Raw genomic sequence first — 16183 nt, 5'->3', positions numbered from 1 at the left:
GCTCTTTGTATCTATTTATGTAGTTATTATAGATGTTTGAGTAGTTATAAGCACCTCTTGTTGTGCATTATATTCCATTATTAGTGCTGAGAGTTTAGTGCTTTAAGGCGATTTCGGTTCAAACAGTTTTAGATGATTTATTTTTAACATTAAATGCATAATGAAATAATGACTCTTCCCCTCTGATCCGTCTCTGAGCCGGGAAAAACAGGCGCAATGGATTATGGTCGTTATAGTTAATTAGCACGTTTCTGCGTCTGAACTAGGTTGAATATTTGCTTAATGAATTCTCTCGTGAGTGACTGGCTGGGGTTAGCGCTGGGTCTGACTGGCTGGGGTTAGCGCTTGGTCTGACTGGCTGGGGTTAGCGCTGGGTCTGACTGGCTGGGGTTAGCGCTGGGTCTGACTGGCTGGGGTTAGCGCTGGGTCTGACTGGCTGGGGTTAGCGCTGGGTCTGACTGGCTGGGGTTAGCGCTGGGTCTGACTGGCTGGGGTTAGCGCTGGGTCTGACTGGCTGGGGTTAGCGCTGGGTCTGACTGGCTGGGGTTAGCGCTGGGTCTGACTGGCTGGGGTTAGCGCCGGGTCTGACTGGCTGGGGTTAGCGCCGGGTCTGACTGGCTGGGGTTAGCGCGGGTCTGACTGGCTGGGGTTAGCGCCGGGTCTGACTGGCTGGGGTTAGCGCCGGGTCTGACTGGCTGGGGTTAGCGCCGGGTCTGACTGGCTGGGGTTAGCGCCGGGTCTGACTGGCTGGGGTTAGCGCCGGGTCTGACTGGCTGGGGTTAGCGCCGGGTCTGACTGGCTGGGGTTAGCGGTAGAGCAATCCTATAACTAGTATCCTTTATGAATGTAGTTATAGATGTTTGAGGCACTATAAGCGCCTGTGTCACGTTTTATAATCCGTAGCAGCGCAATCATAACCACTATTCCTGTCTGTCTCCTCTAGAGCCTCCGTCAGGGTTTGTTTATAAACCCCAGGCTCCTCTGGTGGTCTCCGGACAGAGACAACAGGACCTGGACTTTGAGTCTTCAATTGAGGAACAGGAGGCAGGAACAGGCTCCCCCAGCCCTCCTCTCCCCACCACCACCCCGTCTGTCTCCACTGTCCCACGCCAGAGCAGCCTCCGCTCACAGGACTCCAGTACCGAGAGCACCAATGCACCTCACCAGACCCCCGTCAACGGCACCCACCCTCATCGCACCCTGCCCACTGAAGCTGCCTCGGTACCCGTATCCATACTCCATCACCAGGATCGAACCAACAACATCGCCTTGACCTTCGACCCACTCAAAGCGTCTCCACCAGCGTTGCCACCCAAAACCAGGAAAGCTAAGATCCCTGAGGTCCCTAAAGACCCAGACTATTCAGATAGAGGGGACTCTGAAATGGATGAGGAGACGTACTCTAGTAGTCAAGAGAAACCAAAGTTTAAAAAGGTAGGTAGGGACCGGTGTTTTTTTCTGACAAAACTTTAACAAGAGTTCCAACAGGTGCCAGCTCTGTTTCAGTTACCTGTAGTGGAGAGTTTTTCTCTGGTGGTGTTTTGGTGCTTTTGACATGTCTGGTAGTCAGTAGGCTACAAGATCAAATTCAAGAGCAACATGTACAGGTGATACACAAGATGTTCAACATTATTCACTGAAGACTACCTGAGAAACAGTCCCAAGTATTTTAGTCATATGTTTGTAGGTATCCTCAAGGTAGACTATACAATACCACTACAAAGATGCATGGAGTTAACAAACAACCTCTCAAATGCTTGACGTTTTTTTTTACAAACTAATTGCATGTTTTGTTTAATCATGTCTGGCTACATGTCATTGCATTTAGAATTTTAACAAATGCAATACAGTGTTATAGTATGGCTGCATCTTTTGACCTTTTCCTATGTTAAACCAATTCCTCCCCCTCCTCTAAAACTACTTCCTGTTATTCTCTCTGCATGTCTGTTGCCTGGCAACAACCCCAATGTTCCATTTACTGCCATGTTCTCTGTTTGCAGGAGTTAACTCCTCCTCTCCCCAACGGCAGCATGGGAGGGTTAAGTGGCAATGTCCCAGGGGTCAGTAGTCTCTCTCCTGGAGATCTGTTTGTCGTTGAGCTGTCTAAAAAGGACAGCAGCTTGGGCATAAGTGTCACGGTACTGTTACTTAGTGTCACGGTTCTGCTACTGAGTGTACTGTTTCTGGTACTGTTCTGAAAGGTTCTCTCATTTTTGTTTTGGGGGGGGGGGGGGTTCTTTCCTCATGACTGGTGTATGTGTTTTCCTGTAGCTCTGCTGCCTAGTGTCGCTCTGCTGCCTAGCGTCGCTCTGCTGCCTGGCGTCGTCGGTCTGCTGCTTGACTTTCATTGTGGGATTTGTAGATTGCTTTGCGTCTCTGCATGCAAATTTTCTCAAACAGACATGTTGAATGGAGGACGATTCACACATGGGGACACTGGCGCTGTAGGTACAGATTACAGAAGTATCATTTGACCCACCAGTTTAATCTTGGTATTACTAATGCCTGCGTAGATGTTGTGCCACTGCCTGCTTGACCACTTTGATTTGCTGAAGTGACCAGCAGTGTAATTTCCCCTGTGAATGAGTGGTATTATTATTGTTAGTGTCTTTCAACTTGAGTCATGTGGTCTATCATGGTGATCCGTCATGTTAACAACACGACTTAGATACATCTGATCTGGATAATACAAACCAACTAATAACCCCATAGACCGGTAGTCTGTGGAAGACATGAATACAGCATTATGCTCCCTCTGTCTGGTTGACTGTAGAGAATACAGCATTATGCTCCCTCTGTCTGGTTAACTAGTGAATACAGCATTATGCTCCGTCTGTCTGGTTGACTGTAGAGAATACAGCATTATGCTCCCTCTGTCTGGTTGACTGTAGAGAATACAGCATTATGCTCCCTCTGTCTGGTTGACTAGAGAATAGAGCATTATGCTCCCTCTGTCTGGTTGACTGTAGAGAATACAGCATTATGCTCCCTCTGTCTGGTTGACTGTAGAGAATACAGCATTATGCTCCCTCTGTCTGGTTGACTGTAGAGAATACAGCATTATGCTCCATCTGTCTGGTTGACTGTAGAGAATACAGCATTATGCTCCCTCTGTCTGGTTGACTGTAGAGAATACAGCATTATGCTCCCTCTGTCTGGTTAACTAGTGAATACAGCATTATGCTCCCTCTGTCTGGTTGACTGTAGAGAATACAGCATTATGCTCCCTCTGTCTGGTTAACTAGTGAATACAGCATTATGCTCCCTCTGTCTGGTTGACTGTAGAGAATACAGCATTATGCTCCATCTGTCTGGTTGACTAGTGAATACAGCATTATGCTCCCTCTGTCTGGTTGACTGTAGAGAATACAGCATTATGCTCCCTCTGTCTGGTTGACTGTAGAGAATACAGCATAATGCTCCCTCTGTCTGGTTGACTGTAGAGAATACAGCATTATGCTCCATCTGTCTGGTTGACTAGTGAATACAGCATTATGCTCCCTCTGTCTGGTTGACTGTATAGAATACAGCATTATGCTCCCTCTGTCTGGTTGACTACTGAATACAGCATTATGCTCCCTCTGTCTGGTTGACTGTAGAGAATACAGCATTATGCTCCCTCTGTCTGGTTGACTGTAGAGAATACAGCATTATGCTCCCTCTGTCTGGTTGATTAGAGAACACAGCATTATGCTCCCTCTGTCTGGTTGACTGTAGAGAATACAGCATTATGCTCCCTCTGTCTGGTTGACTGTAGAGAATACAGCATTATGCTCCCTCTGTCTGGTTGACTGTAGAGAATACAGCATAATGCTCCCTCTGTCTGGTTAACTAGTGAATACAGCATTATGCTCCCTCTGTCTGGTTGACTGTAGAGAATACAGCATTATGCTCCCTCTGTCTGGTTGACTGTAGAGAATACAGCATTATGCTCCCTCTGTCTGGTTAACTAGTGAATACAGCATTATGCTCCCTCTGTCTGGTTGACTGTAGAGAATACAGCATTATGCTCCCTCTGTCTGGTTGACTGTAGAGAATACAGCATAATGCTCCCTCTGTCTGGTTGACTGTAGAGAATACAGCATTATGCTCCCTCTGTCTGGTTGACTGTAGAGAATACAGCATAATGCTCCCTCTGTCTGGTTAACTAGTGAATACAGCATTATGCTCCCTCTGTCTGGTTGACTGTAGAGAATACAGCATTATGCTCCATCGGTCTGGTTGACTGTAGAGAATACAGCATTATGCTCCCTCTGTCTGGTTGACTGTAGAGAATACAGCATTATGCTCCCTCTGTCTGGTTGACTGTAGAGAATACAGCATAATGCTCCCTCTCTCTGGTTGACTAGTGAATACAGCATTATGCTCCCTCTGTCTGGTTGACTAGTGAATACAGCATTATGCTCCATCTGTCTGGTTGACTGTAGAGAATACAGCATTATGCTCCCTCTGTCTGGTTGACTGTAGAGAATACAGCATTATGCTCCCTCTGTCTGGTTGACTAGTGAATACAGCATTATGCTCCCTCTGTCTGGTTGACTGTAGAGAATACAGCATTATGCTCCCTCTGTCTGGTTGACTGTAGAGAATACAGCATTATGCTCCCTCTGTCTGGTTAACTAGTGAATACAGCATTATGCTCCCTCTGTCTGGTTAACTACTGAATACAGCATTATGCTCCCTCTGTCTGGTTGACTGTAGTGACACGACCTGTTCTCCTCAGGGTGGAGTGAATACCAGTGTGAAGCATGGAGGGGTTTATGTGAAGGCCATCATCCCTAAAGGAGCTGCAGAACTGGACGGAAGGATCCAGAAGGGTAAGCTATAGCACCTAGGTCCTGTTCAGTAAAGGCACACCGTAGCAAAGCGTTTTAAAACAAGGGTTTCTTATTGGACATGTCCAGGTAGTCCCTCCGTGTTTCAGTCTGTGTTGTTCCATTTGGTGCCTGATCAACACATCAGTAGGGAGAAAACAACATTTCGAAATGGGGAGTACTACCTGACCTTGTCCAATAAGAACACAGATTTAAGCTTTCCGTAGCTAAAACCTGTGCCATGGTGTATCCTACTGAACATTACCCTGATGGACTTGAGCCAGCATGGAGGATTCCCACCAAACCTGCCGTGGTATCATGGTGTCAGCACCTCAATGCTTGACTGGTGTTTGCTGAGTCAGACTGTTTATATACACTGAGTCTACAAAACACTAACAACTCTTTCCATGACACAGACTGACCAGGTGAATCCAGGTGAGAGCTCTGATCTCTTATTGATGCCACTTGTTAAATCCACTTCAGTCAGTGTAGATGAAGGGGAGGAGACAGGTTAAAGAAGGATTTTTAAGCCTTGAGACAATTGAGACATGGATTGTGTCTGTGTGCTATTCAGAGGGTAAGTGGGCAAGACAAAATATTTAAATGCCTTTGAACGGGGAATGGTAGGAGGTACCAGGCGCACCGGTTTGGGTCAAGAACTGCGAAGCTGTTGGGTTTTTCCACAATCAAGACTCCCATGTGTATCAAGAATGTTCCACCACCCAAGGGACATGCAGCATTGGAGTCAACATGGGCCAACATCCCTGTGGAACGCTTTCGACACCTTGTGGAGTCCACGCCTCGACAAATTGAGGCTGTTCTGAGGACAAAAGGGGATGCAGCTCAATATTAGGGAAGGTGTTCCTAATGTTTTGTACACTCAGTGTAATACCCGTCTCTATTGTTACTAGGTGACAGGGTGGTGGCTGTCAATGGGAAGAGTCTGGAAGGAGCCACTCACAAGCAGGCTGTGGAGACCCTCAGAGATACTGGAAAGGTCAGTACAGTCACAGTTGAAGCGATAGTTCACTTTCATCAAGTTTTACCTTATTTCCACTTACCTGTGGTAGTGATTGGTTGCCTACTACGGTGTGATTTAACCAGACAGTTTTTAAAGTCCATAGGCTTGTTTAGTAAGTTCCAGCATCTACAGTGGAAGTCGGAAGTTTACATACACTTAGGTTGGAGTCATTAAAACTTGTTTTTTCTACCACTCTACAAATTTCTATAGTTTTGGCAAGTCGGTTAGGACATCTACTTTGTGCTTGACACAAATCATTTTTCCAACAATTGTTTACAGACAGATTATTTCACCTATAATTCACTGTATCACAATTCCAGTGGGTCAGACGTTTACATATACTAAGTTGACTGTGCCTTTAAACAGCTTGGAAAATTCCAGAAAATTATTTCATGGCTTTAGAAGCTTCTGATAAGCTAATTGACATCATTTGAGTCAATTGGAGGTGTACCTGTGGATGTATTTCAAGGCCTACCTTCAAACTCAGTGCCTCTTTGCTTGACATCTTTGGAAAATCAAAAAGAAATCAGCCAAGACCTCAGAAAAAACAACAACAGCAAAGAACCTTGTGAAGATGCTGGAGTAAACAGGTACAAAAGTATCTATATCCACAGTAAGACGAGTCCTATATCAACATAACCTGAAGGGTTGCTCAGCAAGCGAGAAGCCACTGCTCCAAAACCGCCATAAAAAAGCCAGACTACGGTTTGAAACTGCACATGGGGACAAAGATCATACTTTTTGGAGAAATGTCCTCTGGTCTGATGAAACAAAAATAGAACTGTTTGGCCCTAATGACCTTCGTTATGTTTGGAGGAAAAAGGGGGAGGCTTGCAAGCCGAAGAACACCATCCCAACCGTGAAGCACGGGGGTGGCAGCATCATGTTGTGGGGGTGCTTTGCTGCAGGAGGGACTGGTGCACTTCACAAAATAGATGGCATTATGAGGGAGGAGAATTATGTGGATATATTGAAGCAACATCTCAAGACATCAGTCAGGAAGTTAAAGCTTGGTCACAAATGGGTCTTCCAAATGGACAATGACCCCAAGCATACTTCCAAAGTTATGGCAAAATGGCTTAAGGACAACAAAGTCAAGGTATTGGAGTGGCCATCACAAAGCCCTGACATCAATCCTATAGAAAATGTGTGGGCAGAACTGAAAATGCGTGTGTGAGCAAGGAGGCCTACAAACCTGACTCAGTTACACCAGCTCTGTCTGGAGGAATGGGCCAAGATTCACCCAACTTATTGTGGGAAGCTTGTGGAAGGCTACCAGAAACGTTTGACCCAAGTTAAACAATTTAAAGGCAATGCTACCAAATACGAATTGAGTGTATGTAAACTTCTGGCCCACTGTGAATATGATGAAAGAAATAAAAGCTGAAATAAATCCTTCTCTCTACTATTATTCTGACATTTCACATTCTTAAAATAAAGTGGTAATCCTAAAACTGGGAATTTTTACTAGGATTAAATGTCAGGAATTGTGAAACTGAGTTGAAATATATTTGGCTAAGGTGTATGTAAACTTCCGACTTCAACTGTATCTACTATATAGGCTTATGGTGTCTTCTTTCCAATTTGAGACTCCTTGTGCTTTCTGACCAGTGGTGTTACTCTCCGCTCCTCCTCTTCTCCTCCCCTTCTGCTCCGCTCCTCCTCTTCTCCACCGCTCCTCCCCTTCTCCTCCGCTCCTCCTCTTCTCCTCCGCTCCTCCCCTTCTCCTCCGCTCCTCCCCTTCTCCTCCGCTTCTCCTCCCCCTCCCCTTCTCCTCCCCTTCTCCTCCCCTTCTCCCCTTCTCCTCCTCTCCTCCCCTTCTCCTCCGCTTCTCCTCCGCTTCTCCTCCGCTCCTCCCCTTCTCCTCCGCTTCTCCTCCGCTCATCCCCTTCTCCTCCTCTCCTCCCCTTCTCCTCCCCTTCTCCTCCCCTTCTGCTCCGCTCCTCCCCTTCTCCTCCCCTTCTCCTCCCCTCCTCCCCTTCTCCTCCCCTTCTCCTCCCCTTCTCCTCCCCTTCTCCTCCCCTTCTCCTCCGCTCCTCCGCTTCTCCTCCGCTCCTCCCCTTCTCCTCCGCTCCTCCCCTTCTCCTCCGCTTCTCCTCCGCTCCTCCCCTTCTCCTCTGCTTATGCTCCTCTCCTCCCCTTCTCCTCCCCTTCTCCTCCCCTTCTGCTCCGCTCCTCCCCTTCTCCTCCGCTCCTCCGCTTCTCCTCCGCTCCTCCCCTTGTCCTCCCCTTCTGCTCCGCTCCTCCCCTTCTGCTCCGCTCCTCCCCTTCTCCTCCGCTCCTCCCCTTCTCCTCCCCTTCTGCTCCGCTCCTCCCCTTCTCCTCCGCTCCTCCCCTTCTCCTCCGCTCCTCCCCTTCTCCTCCGCTCCTCCCCTTCTCCTCCGCTTCTGCTCCGCTCCTCCCCTTCTCCTCCGCTTCTGCTCCGCTCCTCCCCTTCTCCTCCCCTTCTCCTCCGCTCCTCCCCTTCTCCTCCGCTCCTCCCCTTCTCCTCCGCTCCTCCCCTTCTCCTCCGCTCCTCCCCTTCTCCTCCGCTCCTCCCCTTCTCCTCCGCTTCTCCTCCGCTCCTCCCCTTCTCCTCCGCTCCTCCCCTTCTCCTCCCCTTCTCCTCCGCTTCTCCCCTTCTCCTCCGCTTCTCCTCCGCTCCTCCCCTTCTCCTCCGCTTCTCCTCCGCTCCTCCCCTTCTCCTCCGCTCCTCCCCTTCTCCTCCGCTTCTCCTCCGCTCCTCCCCTTCTCCTCCGCTCCTCCCCTTCTCCTCCGCTCCTCCCCTGCTCCTCCCCTCTTCAGATGGTCCACTTGCTGTTAGAGAAGGGTCAGCTCCCTGTGGACCGTATCCACGCCCCTCTGACGCCTCAGTGCACCCCTCCCAGCGACCAGCAACAACCGGCGCCAGAGGCTGCTCCGCCTAAAGCCCAGCCAGAGTACATCTTCATCACTGATAGTGAGTGTACAGTACACTCATTAATTCAAACACTCATTACTTTCTTCTACATCACCAGCAGTTGCTAGTCTTTGATGTTTGATTATGGCATTGTGCCCTACTGCCGTTGTGCCCTTGAGCAAGGCACTTAAAACGTAATTTGCTCCAGGGGCGTTACTCTGCAGCTGACCCTGTGCTCCTACCCGTATCTCAGGTGTGTGTGGTGTCTGAGAGAGTTAGCAGTCATACACATTTACGTTTTTGTTGGACAATAAAGTTTTCTTGTCTTCCTGTCCCCAAGACAATGTATTTGAGGTGCCCTTGCTGAAGAATTCGTCAGGCCTAGGGTTCAGCTTCAGTAGAGAGGAGACCTTCCCTGACCAGAACACCGGTAACGCCTCTGGTAACAGCTTCAGCATGGTCCGAGTGAAGAAGCTTTTCCCTGGGCAACCTGCCGCTGAGAGTGGACGAATCAACGTGGGTGACGTCATCGTCCGTGTCAACCAGACGCCCCTCAAAGGACTCTCGCAGCACGTATGTCACCTTTTTCAATATTGATCAATCAAGTCAAACAATGGGTTATATTAAGGGGTGGGGTTTCAAATGGCTTTTTCAGATGAAGAACTGACTCCCCTTTGTATGCCAATATTACATGACTCAACCATTTTCATGTTAAATATTCTGTTGCGTTTCTCTGCCCTGCCACTAGGAGGTGATCTCAGCGCTGCGAGGGACCGGCCAGGAGGTCACTCTGCTGCTCTGTAGACCTGACCAGGGTGTCTTACCTGAGATGGACGCCTCTGCTCTGGTGAGGAACTCTACCAGTCAGCAGCACCTCTCACGTGGGCCACAAACTGGGCAAAATGTCTGCTTTTCTCTTATAGTGATGGCATAGGACCATTTATCACTATAACCGCATTCACTATAAGTGGAGTGCAGTGGATTTTTGATGTTTAGTGAGCTATACACTAATATACTTACGAAGTGTATCTCATTCTCCCTCCCCAGACTCCCATGGCCTCTCCTCGTAAGGAACCAGTAGTCCAGACCCAGCAGCCTGAATCCAGCCTGGCCAGGCCCAGAACAGCCTCTCCTGTGGGGTCTGAGGGGAAGAGGAGCCTGGGACTGGGGCCCGGGCAAATGGAGGAAGCTCTGGACAGGCTGCTCATGAAGTCCCCCAGCCGTCGGGACAGCTACAGCGACAGCACAGATGATGAGGAGGTAACGATTTCATTGATAATTAGTAACAATTGATATCAAGAACCACAATAGGAATGGGTCTGTAAACTAGTGAGTTAATGATTTTTAATGTGTGTATTGTTTCACTCGGCTGAGACAACTGGACATTTTGTCAAATTCATTAATGGCTAATCATTGGATTTATTTATTTATTTATCCATTCATTCATTACTTAATTCATTCAGGTGGAGGAGGCCTTCAGCCCATCTCTGGAGCAGGGCCGACAAGCCTGGGATCGTAGTATCTACCAGACCCCCAGCAGTAACCTCACTCTGGAGAGACTCCGCCAGTATGAGACCCCCTGTGAGCTGGATGACACCATCCGCTCTGCCTACTACTCTTCCAACCTGTCACTGTCCAACCTCAGCAAAAGGTGAAGATTATGGCCTGTTATCCCGCAGAGGGGGTGGCCTGTTATCCCGCAGAGGGGAGGGCCTGTTATCCCGCAGAGGGTAGGGCCTGTTATAGGCCTTGTTACAGGCCTTGTTGATAGTGTTGTTAAGAAGGTAGAAACTAGGGCCTGTAGGACCTGCCTTGTTGATAGTGTTGTTAAGAAGGTAGAAACTAGGGCCTGTAGGACCTGCCTTGTTGATAGTGCTGGTAAGGTAGAGCAGTGCTTTATTATGGACCGACTAGAGTAACCAATGAGAGGTGATATAGTTTCCAGGTCATTAGTACCGTAACCAATGAGAGGTGATATAGTTTCCAGGTCATTAGTACCGTAACCAATGAGAGGTGACTCATTGCAGTCAGGTGAAATGTAATGAAACGTTTTTTTTTATTCTACCTGACAGACAATAATATTGTATGATCTGTTCTACACAAGATATTTCTATGATAACCTTATAGACTAAGAATGCCACCTCAGTTGTACACTGTGCTTCAGCTTCTACTTGCTCTGTGGGGTCTAAACCAGGTTACAGTAAACAACCTTGCGACAACTGTTGGTTTAAAAATCACTTATTTGATGGATTCATTGTGTTCTATTTCCGCAGGTGTCCCTCCTCCTCCCCTCGGGTCCCTGACCTGACCACCACCCCTCAACCTATGGTATTATCTCCAGAAGCCCCCAGTCCCGACCCCCTGCCTCTCCCTCGACCACCACACTTCAACCACACCCTGACAGACAACAGACAGGACATGGACGAGTTTGTGCCGGTAAGAGCAGGGGGAAACTAGGACCTGTCTGAAAGCATAAGTACTTAGACCGTTCTGGTTTCCTGCATTCCTTTCTCTCAAAGCACATTGGAGGAGGTCCAAGGGAATCTCTTATGGGCAGAGGAGGCAAGGATGTAATGTGCATTATCCATGTAATTATGTAACTAAACTCAGCAAAAAAAGAAACATCCTTTTTTTCAGGACCCTGTCTTTCAAAGATAATTCGTAAAAATCCAAATAACTTCACAGATCTTCATTGTAAAGGGTTTAAACACTGTTTCCCATGCTTGTTCAATGAACCATGAAGAATGAATTAACATGCACCTGTGGAACGGTCGTTAAGACACTAACAGCTTACAGACGCTAGGCAATTAAGGTCACAGTTATGAAAACTTAGGACACTAAAGAGGCCTTTCTATTGACTCTGAAAGACACCAAAAGAAAGATGCCCAGGGTCCCTGCTCATCTGCGTGAATGTGCCTTAGGCATGCTGCAAGGACGCATGAGGACTGCAGATGTGGCCAGGGAAATAAATTGCAATGTCCGTACTGTGAGACGCCGACGGACAGCTGATCGTCCTCACAGTGGCAGACCACATGTAACACCTGCACAGGATCGGTACATCACACCTGCAGGACCGGTACAGGATGGCAACAACAACTGCCTGAGTTACACCAGGAACGCACAATCCCTCCAGTGCTCAGACTGTCCGCAATAGGCTGAAAGAGGCTGGACTGAGGGCTTGTAGGCCTGTTGTAAGGAAAGTCCTCACCAGACATCACCGGCAACAACGTCGCCTATGGGCACAAACCCACCGTCGCTGGATCAGACAGGACTGGCAAAAAGTGCTCTTCATTGATGAGTCACGGTTTTGTCTCACCAGGGGTGATGGTCGGATTTGCGTTTATTGTCGAAGGAATGAGCGTTACACCGAGGCCTGTACTCTGGAGCGGGATCGATCTGGAGGTGGAGGGTCCGTCATGGTCTGGGGCGGTGTGTCACAGCATCATCGGACTGAGCTTGTTGTCATTGCAGGCAATCTCAACACTGTGTGTTACAGAGAAGACATCCTCCTCCCTCATGTGGGAGCCTTCCTGCAGGCTCATCCTGACATGACCCTCCAGCATGACAATGCCATCAGACATACTGCTCGTTCTGTGCGTGATTTCCTGCAAGACAAGAATGTCAGTGTTTTGCCATGGCCAGCGAAGAGCCCGGATCTCAATCCCATTGAGCACTTCTGGGACCTGTTGGATCGGAGGGTGAGGGCTAGAGCCATTCCCCCCCAGAAATGTCCGGGAACTTGCAGGTGCCTTGGTGGAAGAGTTGGGTAACATCTCACAGCAAGAACTGGCAGATCTGGTGCAGTACATGAGGAGGAGATGCACTGCAGTACTTAATGCAGCTGGTGGCCACTTGTTCAGTTTATCTGTTGTTGAATCTTATGTTCATACAAATATTTACACATGTTAAGTTTGCTGAAAATAAACGCATTTAACAGTGGGAGGACGTTTCTTTATATGCTGAGTTTGTGTAGTATTCAGTATTCAGTTCCTTTTCAGCGCAGTTTGATTCCAACAGCGTTTGTTTACCACTGTCTGTTCGTCAGGACGTGGAGCTGAAAGTGTCCCTTGTGAAGTCTGAGAAAGGAAGCCTGGGGTTTACTCTGACCAAAGGGAATGACCTGGGCTGTTACATCCATGACATCATCCAGGACCCTGCCAAGGGAGACGGCAGGCTGCGTCCCGGGGATCGCATGATCATGGTACACATCTGCTGAATGTAGCTACTGAACACTCTCAATCTGGTTTTCCTTGATTCCTCACCTCCTCCTCCAATGCGTTTTAAGGAGGTGAGGAGAGACTTTGGGTCTCCTTCTCCAATGCAGTTTGAGGACACACGGAGAGAGGATACGAGGAATTGAAGACGGACAAATTGATAGTCATGTTTTCACACTCACTGTCAAGCATTTCACCTGTAGCGCTTTACTAACGACCCCCCCCCCCTCCCCTCCTTCAGGTGAACAACAAAGATGTGTCCAACATGGGTCACACTGAGGTGGTGAACCTGGTGAGAGCGGCCCCCAGGGTGGTCGATCTAGTGGTAGGAAGGGTTCTCGAGGCTCCTAAACCCCCTATAGAAGCACACCTACTGTCGGACATCTCCTTCCAGTGCCCTGACCAAACATTAGGTAAGAGAGATATAGAGATCTATTTACACTGCCTAAAATGATCTATTTAACTCACGTGTATCATCTCAACTGTTGAAAATATCTGTGTTGGTTTGGGGTTATCAACCTCAGCGATGATGATGATGATGATTGTAAAGAACTTGTGACATGGACAGAGCTCAAGAAAGCACAATATGTAAAAGGGTGTTAGATTGCAGTTTGAAAGGAATGTGTTTTTTGGGGGGGGGACTATAAATAAGCTTCCACTGCCTTTCTGTGGTGTTTTAGGTGACCGCTTTTGGTTCAGAAGGTCAGGGTTGTGTTCATTAGGCACCAAACAGAAGAGAATGGAACAGGTATAACTGAGCTTTTGGTTCAGAAGGTCAGGGTTGTGTTCATTAGGCACCAAACAGAAGAGAATGGAACAGGTATAACTGAGCTTTTGGTTCAGAAGGTCAGGGTTGTGTTCATTAGGCACCAAACAGAAGAGAATGGAACAGGTATAATTGAGCTTTTGGTTCAGAAGGTCAGGGTTGTGTTCATTAGGCACCAAACAGAAGAGAATGGAACAGGTATAACTGAGCTTTTGGTTCAGAAGGTCAGGGTTGTGTTCATTAGGCACCAAACAGAAGAGAATGGAACAGGTATAATTGAGCTTTTGGTTCAGAAGGTCAGGGTTGTGTTCATTAGGCACCAAACAGAAGAGAATGGAACAGGTATAACTGAGCTTTTGGTTCAGAAGGTCAGGGTTGTGTTCATTAGGCACCAAACAGAAGAGAATGGAACAGGTATAACTGAGCTTTTGGTTCAGAAGGTCAGGGTTGTGTTCATTAGGCACCAAACAGAAGAGAATGGAACAGGTATAACCGAGCTTTTGGTTCAGAAGGTCAGGGTTGTGTTCATTAGGCACCAAACAGAAGAGAATGGAACAGGTATAACTGAGCTTTTGGTTCAGAAGGTCAGGGTTGTGTTCATTAGGCACCAAACAGAAGAGAATGGAACAGGTATAACTGAGCTTTTGGTTCAGAAGGTCAGGGTTGTGTTCATTAGGCACCAAACAGAAGAGAATGGAACAGGTATAACTGAGCTTTTGGTTCAGAAGGTCAGGGTTGTGTTCATTAGGCACCAAACAGAAGAGAATGGAACAGGTATAACCGAGCTTTTGGTTCAGAAGGTCAGGGTTGTGTTCATTAGGCACCAAACAGAAGAGAATGGAACAGGTATAACTGAGCTTTTGGTTCAGAAGGTCAGGGTTGTGTTCATTAGGCACCAAACAGAAGAGAATGGAACAGGTATAACCGAGCTTTTGGTTCAGAAGGTCAGGGTTGTGTTCATTAGGCACCAAACAGAAGAGAATGGAACAGGTATAACTGAGCTTTTGGTTCAGAAGGTCAGGGTTGTGTTCATTAGGCACCAAACAGAAGAGAATGGAACAGGTATAACTGAGCTTTTGGTTCAGAAGGTCAGGGTTGTGTTCATTAGGCACCAAACAGAAGAGAATGGAACAGGTATAACTGAGCTTTTGGTTCAGAAGGTCAGGGTTGTGTTCATTAGGCACCAAACAGAAGAGAATGGAACAGGTATAACCGAGCTTTTGGTTCAGAAGGTCAGGGTTGTGTTCATTAGGCACCAAACAGAAGAGAATGGAACAGGTATAACTGAGCTTTTGGTTCAGAAGGTCAGGGTTGTGTTCATTAGGCACCAAACAGAAGAGAATGGAACAGGTATAACTGAGCTTTTGGTTCAGAAGGTCAGGGTTGTGTTCATTAGGCACCAAACAGAAGAGAATGGAACAGGTATAACCGAGCTTTTGGTTCAGAAGGTCAGGGTTGTGTTCATTAGGCACCAAACAGAAGAGAATGGAACAGGTATAACCGAGCTTTTGGTTCAGAAGGTCAGGGTTGTGTTCATTAGGCACCAAACAGAAGAGAATGGAACAGGTATAACCGAGCTTTTGGTTCAGAAGGTCAGGGTTGTGTTCATTAGGCACCAAACAGAAGAGAATGGAACAGGTATAACTGAGCTTTTGGTTCAGAAGGTCAGGGTTGTGTTCATTAGGCACCAAACAGAAGAGAATGGAACAGGTATAACTGAGCTTTTGGTTCAGAAGGTCAGGGTTGTGTTCATTAGGCACCAAACAGAAGAGAATGGAACAGGCATAACCGAGCTTTTGGTTCAGAAGGTCAGGGTTGTGTTCATTAGGCACCAAACAGAAGAGAATGGAACAGGCATAACCGAGCTGGACTTCAGTTTTCCATAGCAACACATTTTAAAACATATTATTTTCGCTGCAGGGACTGTGTTGGACGGGGGAAGTGTATGTGGTGTTGTTCATAAAGTTTAACGGTGTTGTATCTCTCCCTACAGGTCTAGTATTGGACAGTGACAGTGTGTACAGGGTGTTGTCTCTCCCTACAGGTCTAGTATTAGACAGTGACAGTGTGTACAGGGTGTTGTATCTCTCCCTACAGGTCTAGTATTAGGCAGTGACAGTGTGTACAGGGTGTTGTTCATAAGGCTTAACGTTGTGTCTCCCTACAGGTCTAGTATTAGACAGTGTGTACAGGGTGTTGTCTCCCTACAGGTCTAGTATTGGACGGGGGCAGTGACAGTGTGTACAGGGTGCTGTGTCTCTCCCTACAGGTCTAGTATTGGACAGTGTGTACGGGGTGTTGTCTCCCTACAGGTCTAGTATTGGACGGGGGCAGTGACAGTGTGTACAGGGTGTTGTCTCTCCCTACAGGTCTAGTATTGGACGGGGGCAGTGACAGTGTGTACAGGGTGTTGTCTCTCCCTACAGGTCTAGTATTGGACGGGGGCAGTGACAGTGTGTACAGGGTGTTGTCTCTCCCTACAGGTCTAGT

At 47.7% G+C, this 16183-nt stretch overlaps 1 protein-coding gene across 6 annotated transcripts in view; it reads left to right on the top strand.

Moving 5' to 3' along the window:
• ptpn13 (protein tyrosine phosphatase non-receptor type 13) overlaps nt 1-16183 on the top strand; it is a 166280-nt gene that overhangs the window by 133366 nt on the left and 16731 nt on the right. For 3 of the 6 annotated variants that reach the window (XM_090191624.1, XM_090191623.1, XM_090191628.1), the window contains 12 exons: nt 944-1434; nt 2001-2138; nt 4724-4817; nt 5726-5811; nt 8620-8773; nt 9054-9286; nt 9462-9560; nt 9761-9973; nt 10177-10364; nt 10987-11149; nt 12759-12914; nt 13169-13340. In XM_090191624.1, the coding sequence (XP_090047750.1) occupies nt 944-1434; nt 2001-2138; nt 4724-4817; nt 5726-5811; nt 8620-8773; nt 9054-9286; nt 9462-9560; nt 9761-9973; nt 10177-10364; nt 10987-11149; nt 12759-12914; nt 13169-13340 (2187 nt within the window). Of the gene's footprint in view, nt 1-943; nt 1435-2000; nt 2139-4723; nt 4818-5725; nt 5812-8619; nt 8774-9053; nt 9287-9461; nt 9561-9760; nt 9974-10176; nt 10365-10986; nt 11150-12758; nt 12915-13168; nt 13341-15903; nt 15984-16183 lie in introns of those variants that run through there. The other 3 variants (XM_090191629.1, XM_090191626.1, XM_090191627.1) reach the window with 3 other exon arrangements.

The sequence above is a fragment of the Oncorhynchus mykiss genome, chromosome 12, assembly GCF_057628025.1.
Source record: "Oncorhynchus mykiss isolate SJ-2025 chromosome 12, ASM5762802v1, whole genome shotgun sequence".
Taxonomy (NCBI): Eukaryota; Metazoa; Chordata; class Actinopteri; order Salmoniformes; family Salmonidae; genus Oncorhynchus; species Oncorhynchus mykiss.
The sequence above is the reverse complement of the archived record's forward strand: the minus strand, read 5'-3'. Positions and strand labels throughout refer to the sequence as shown.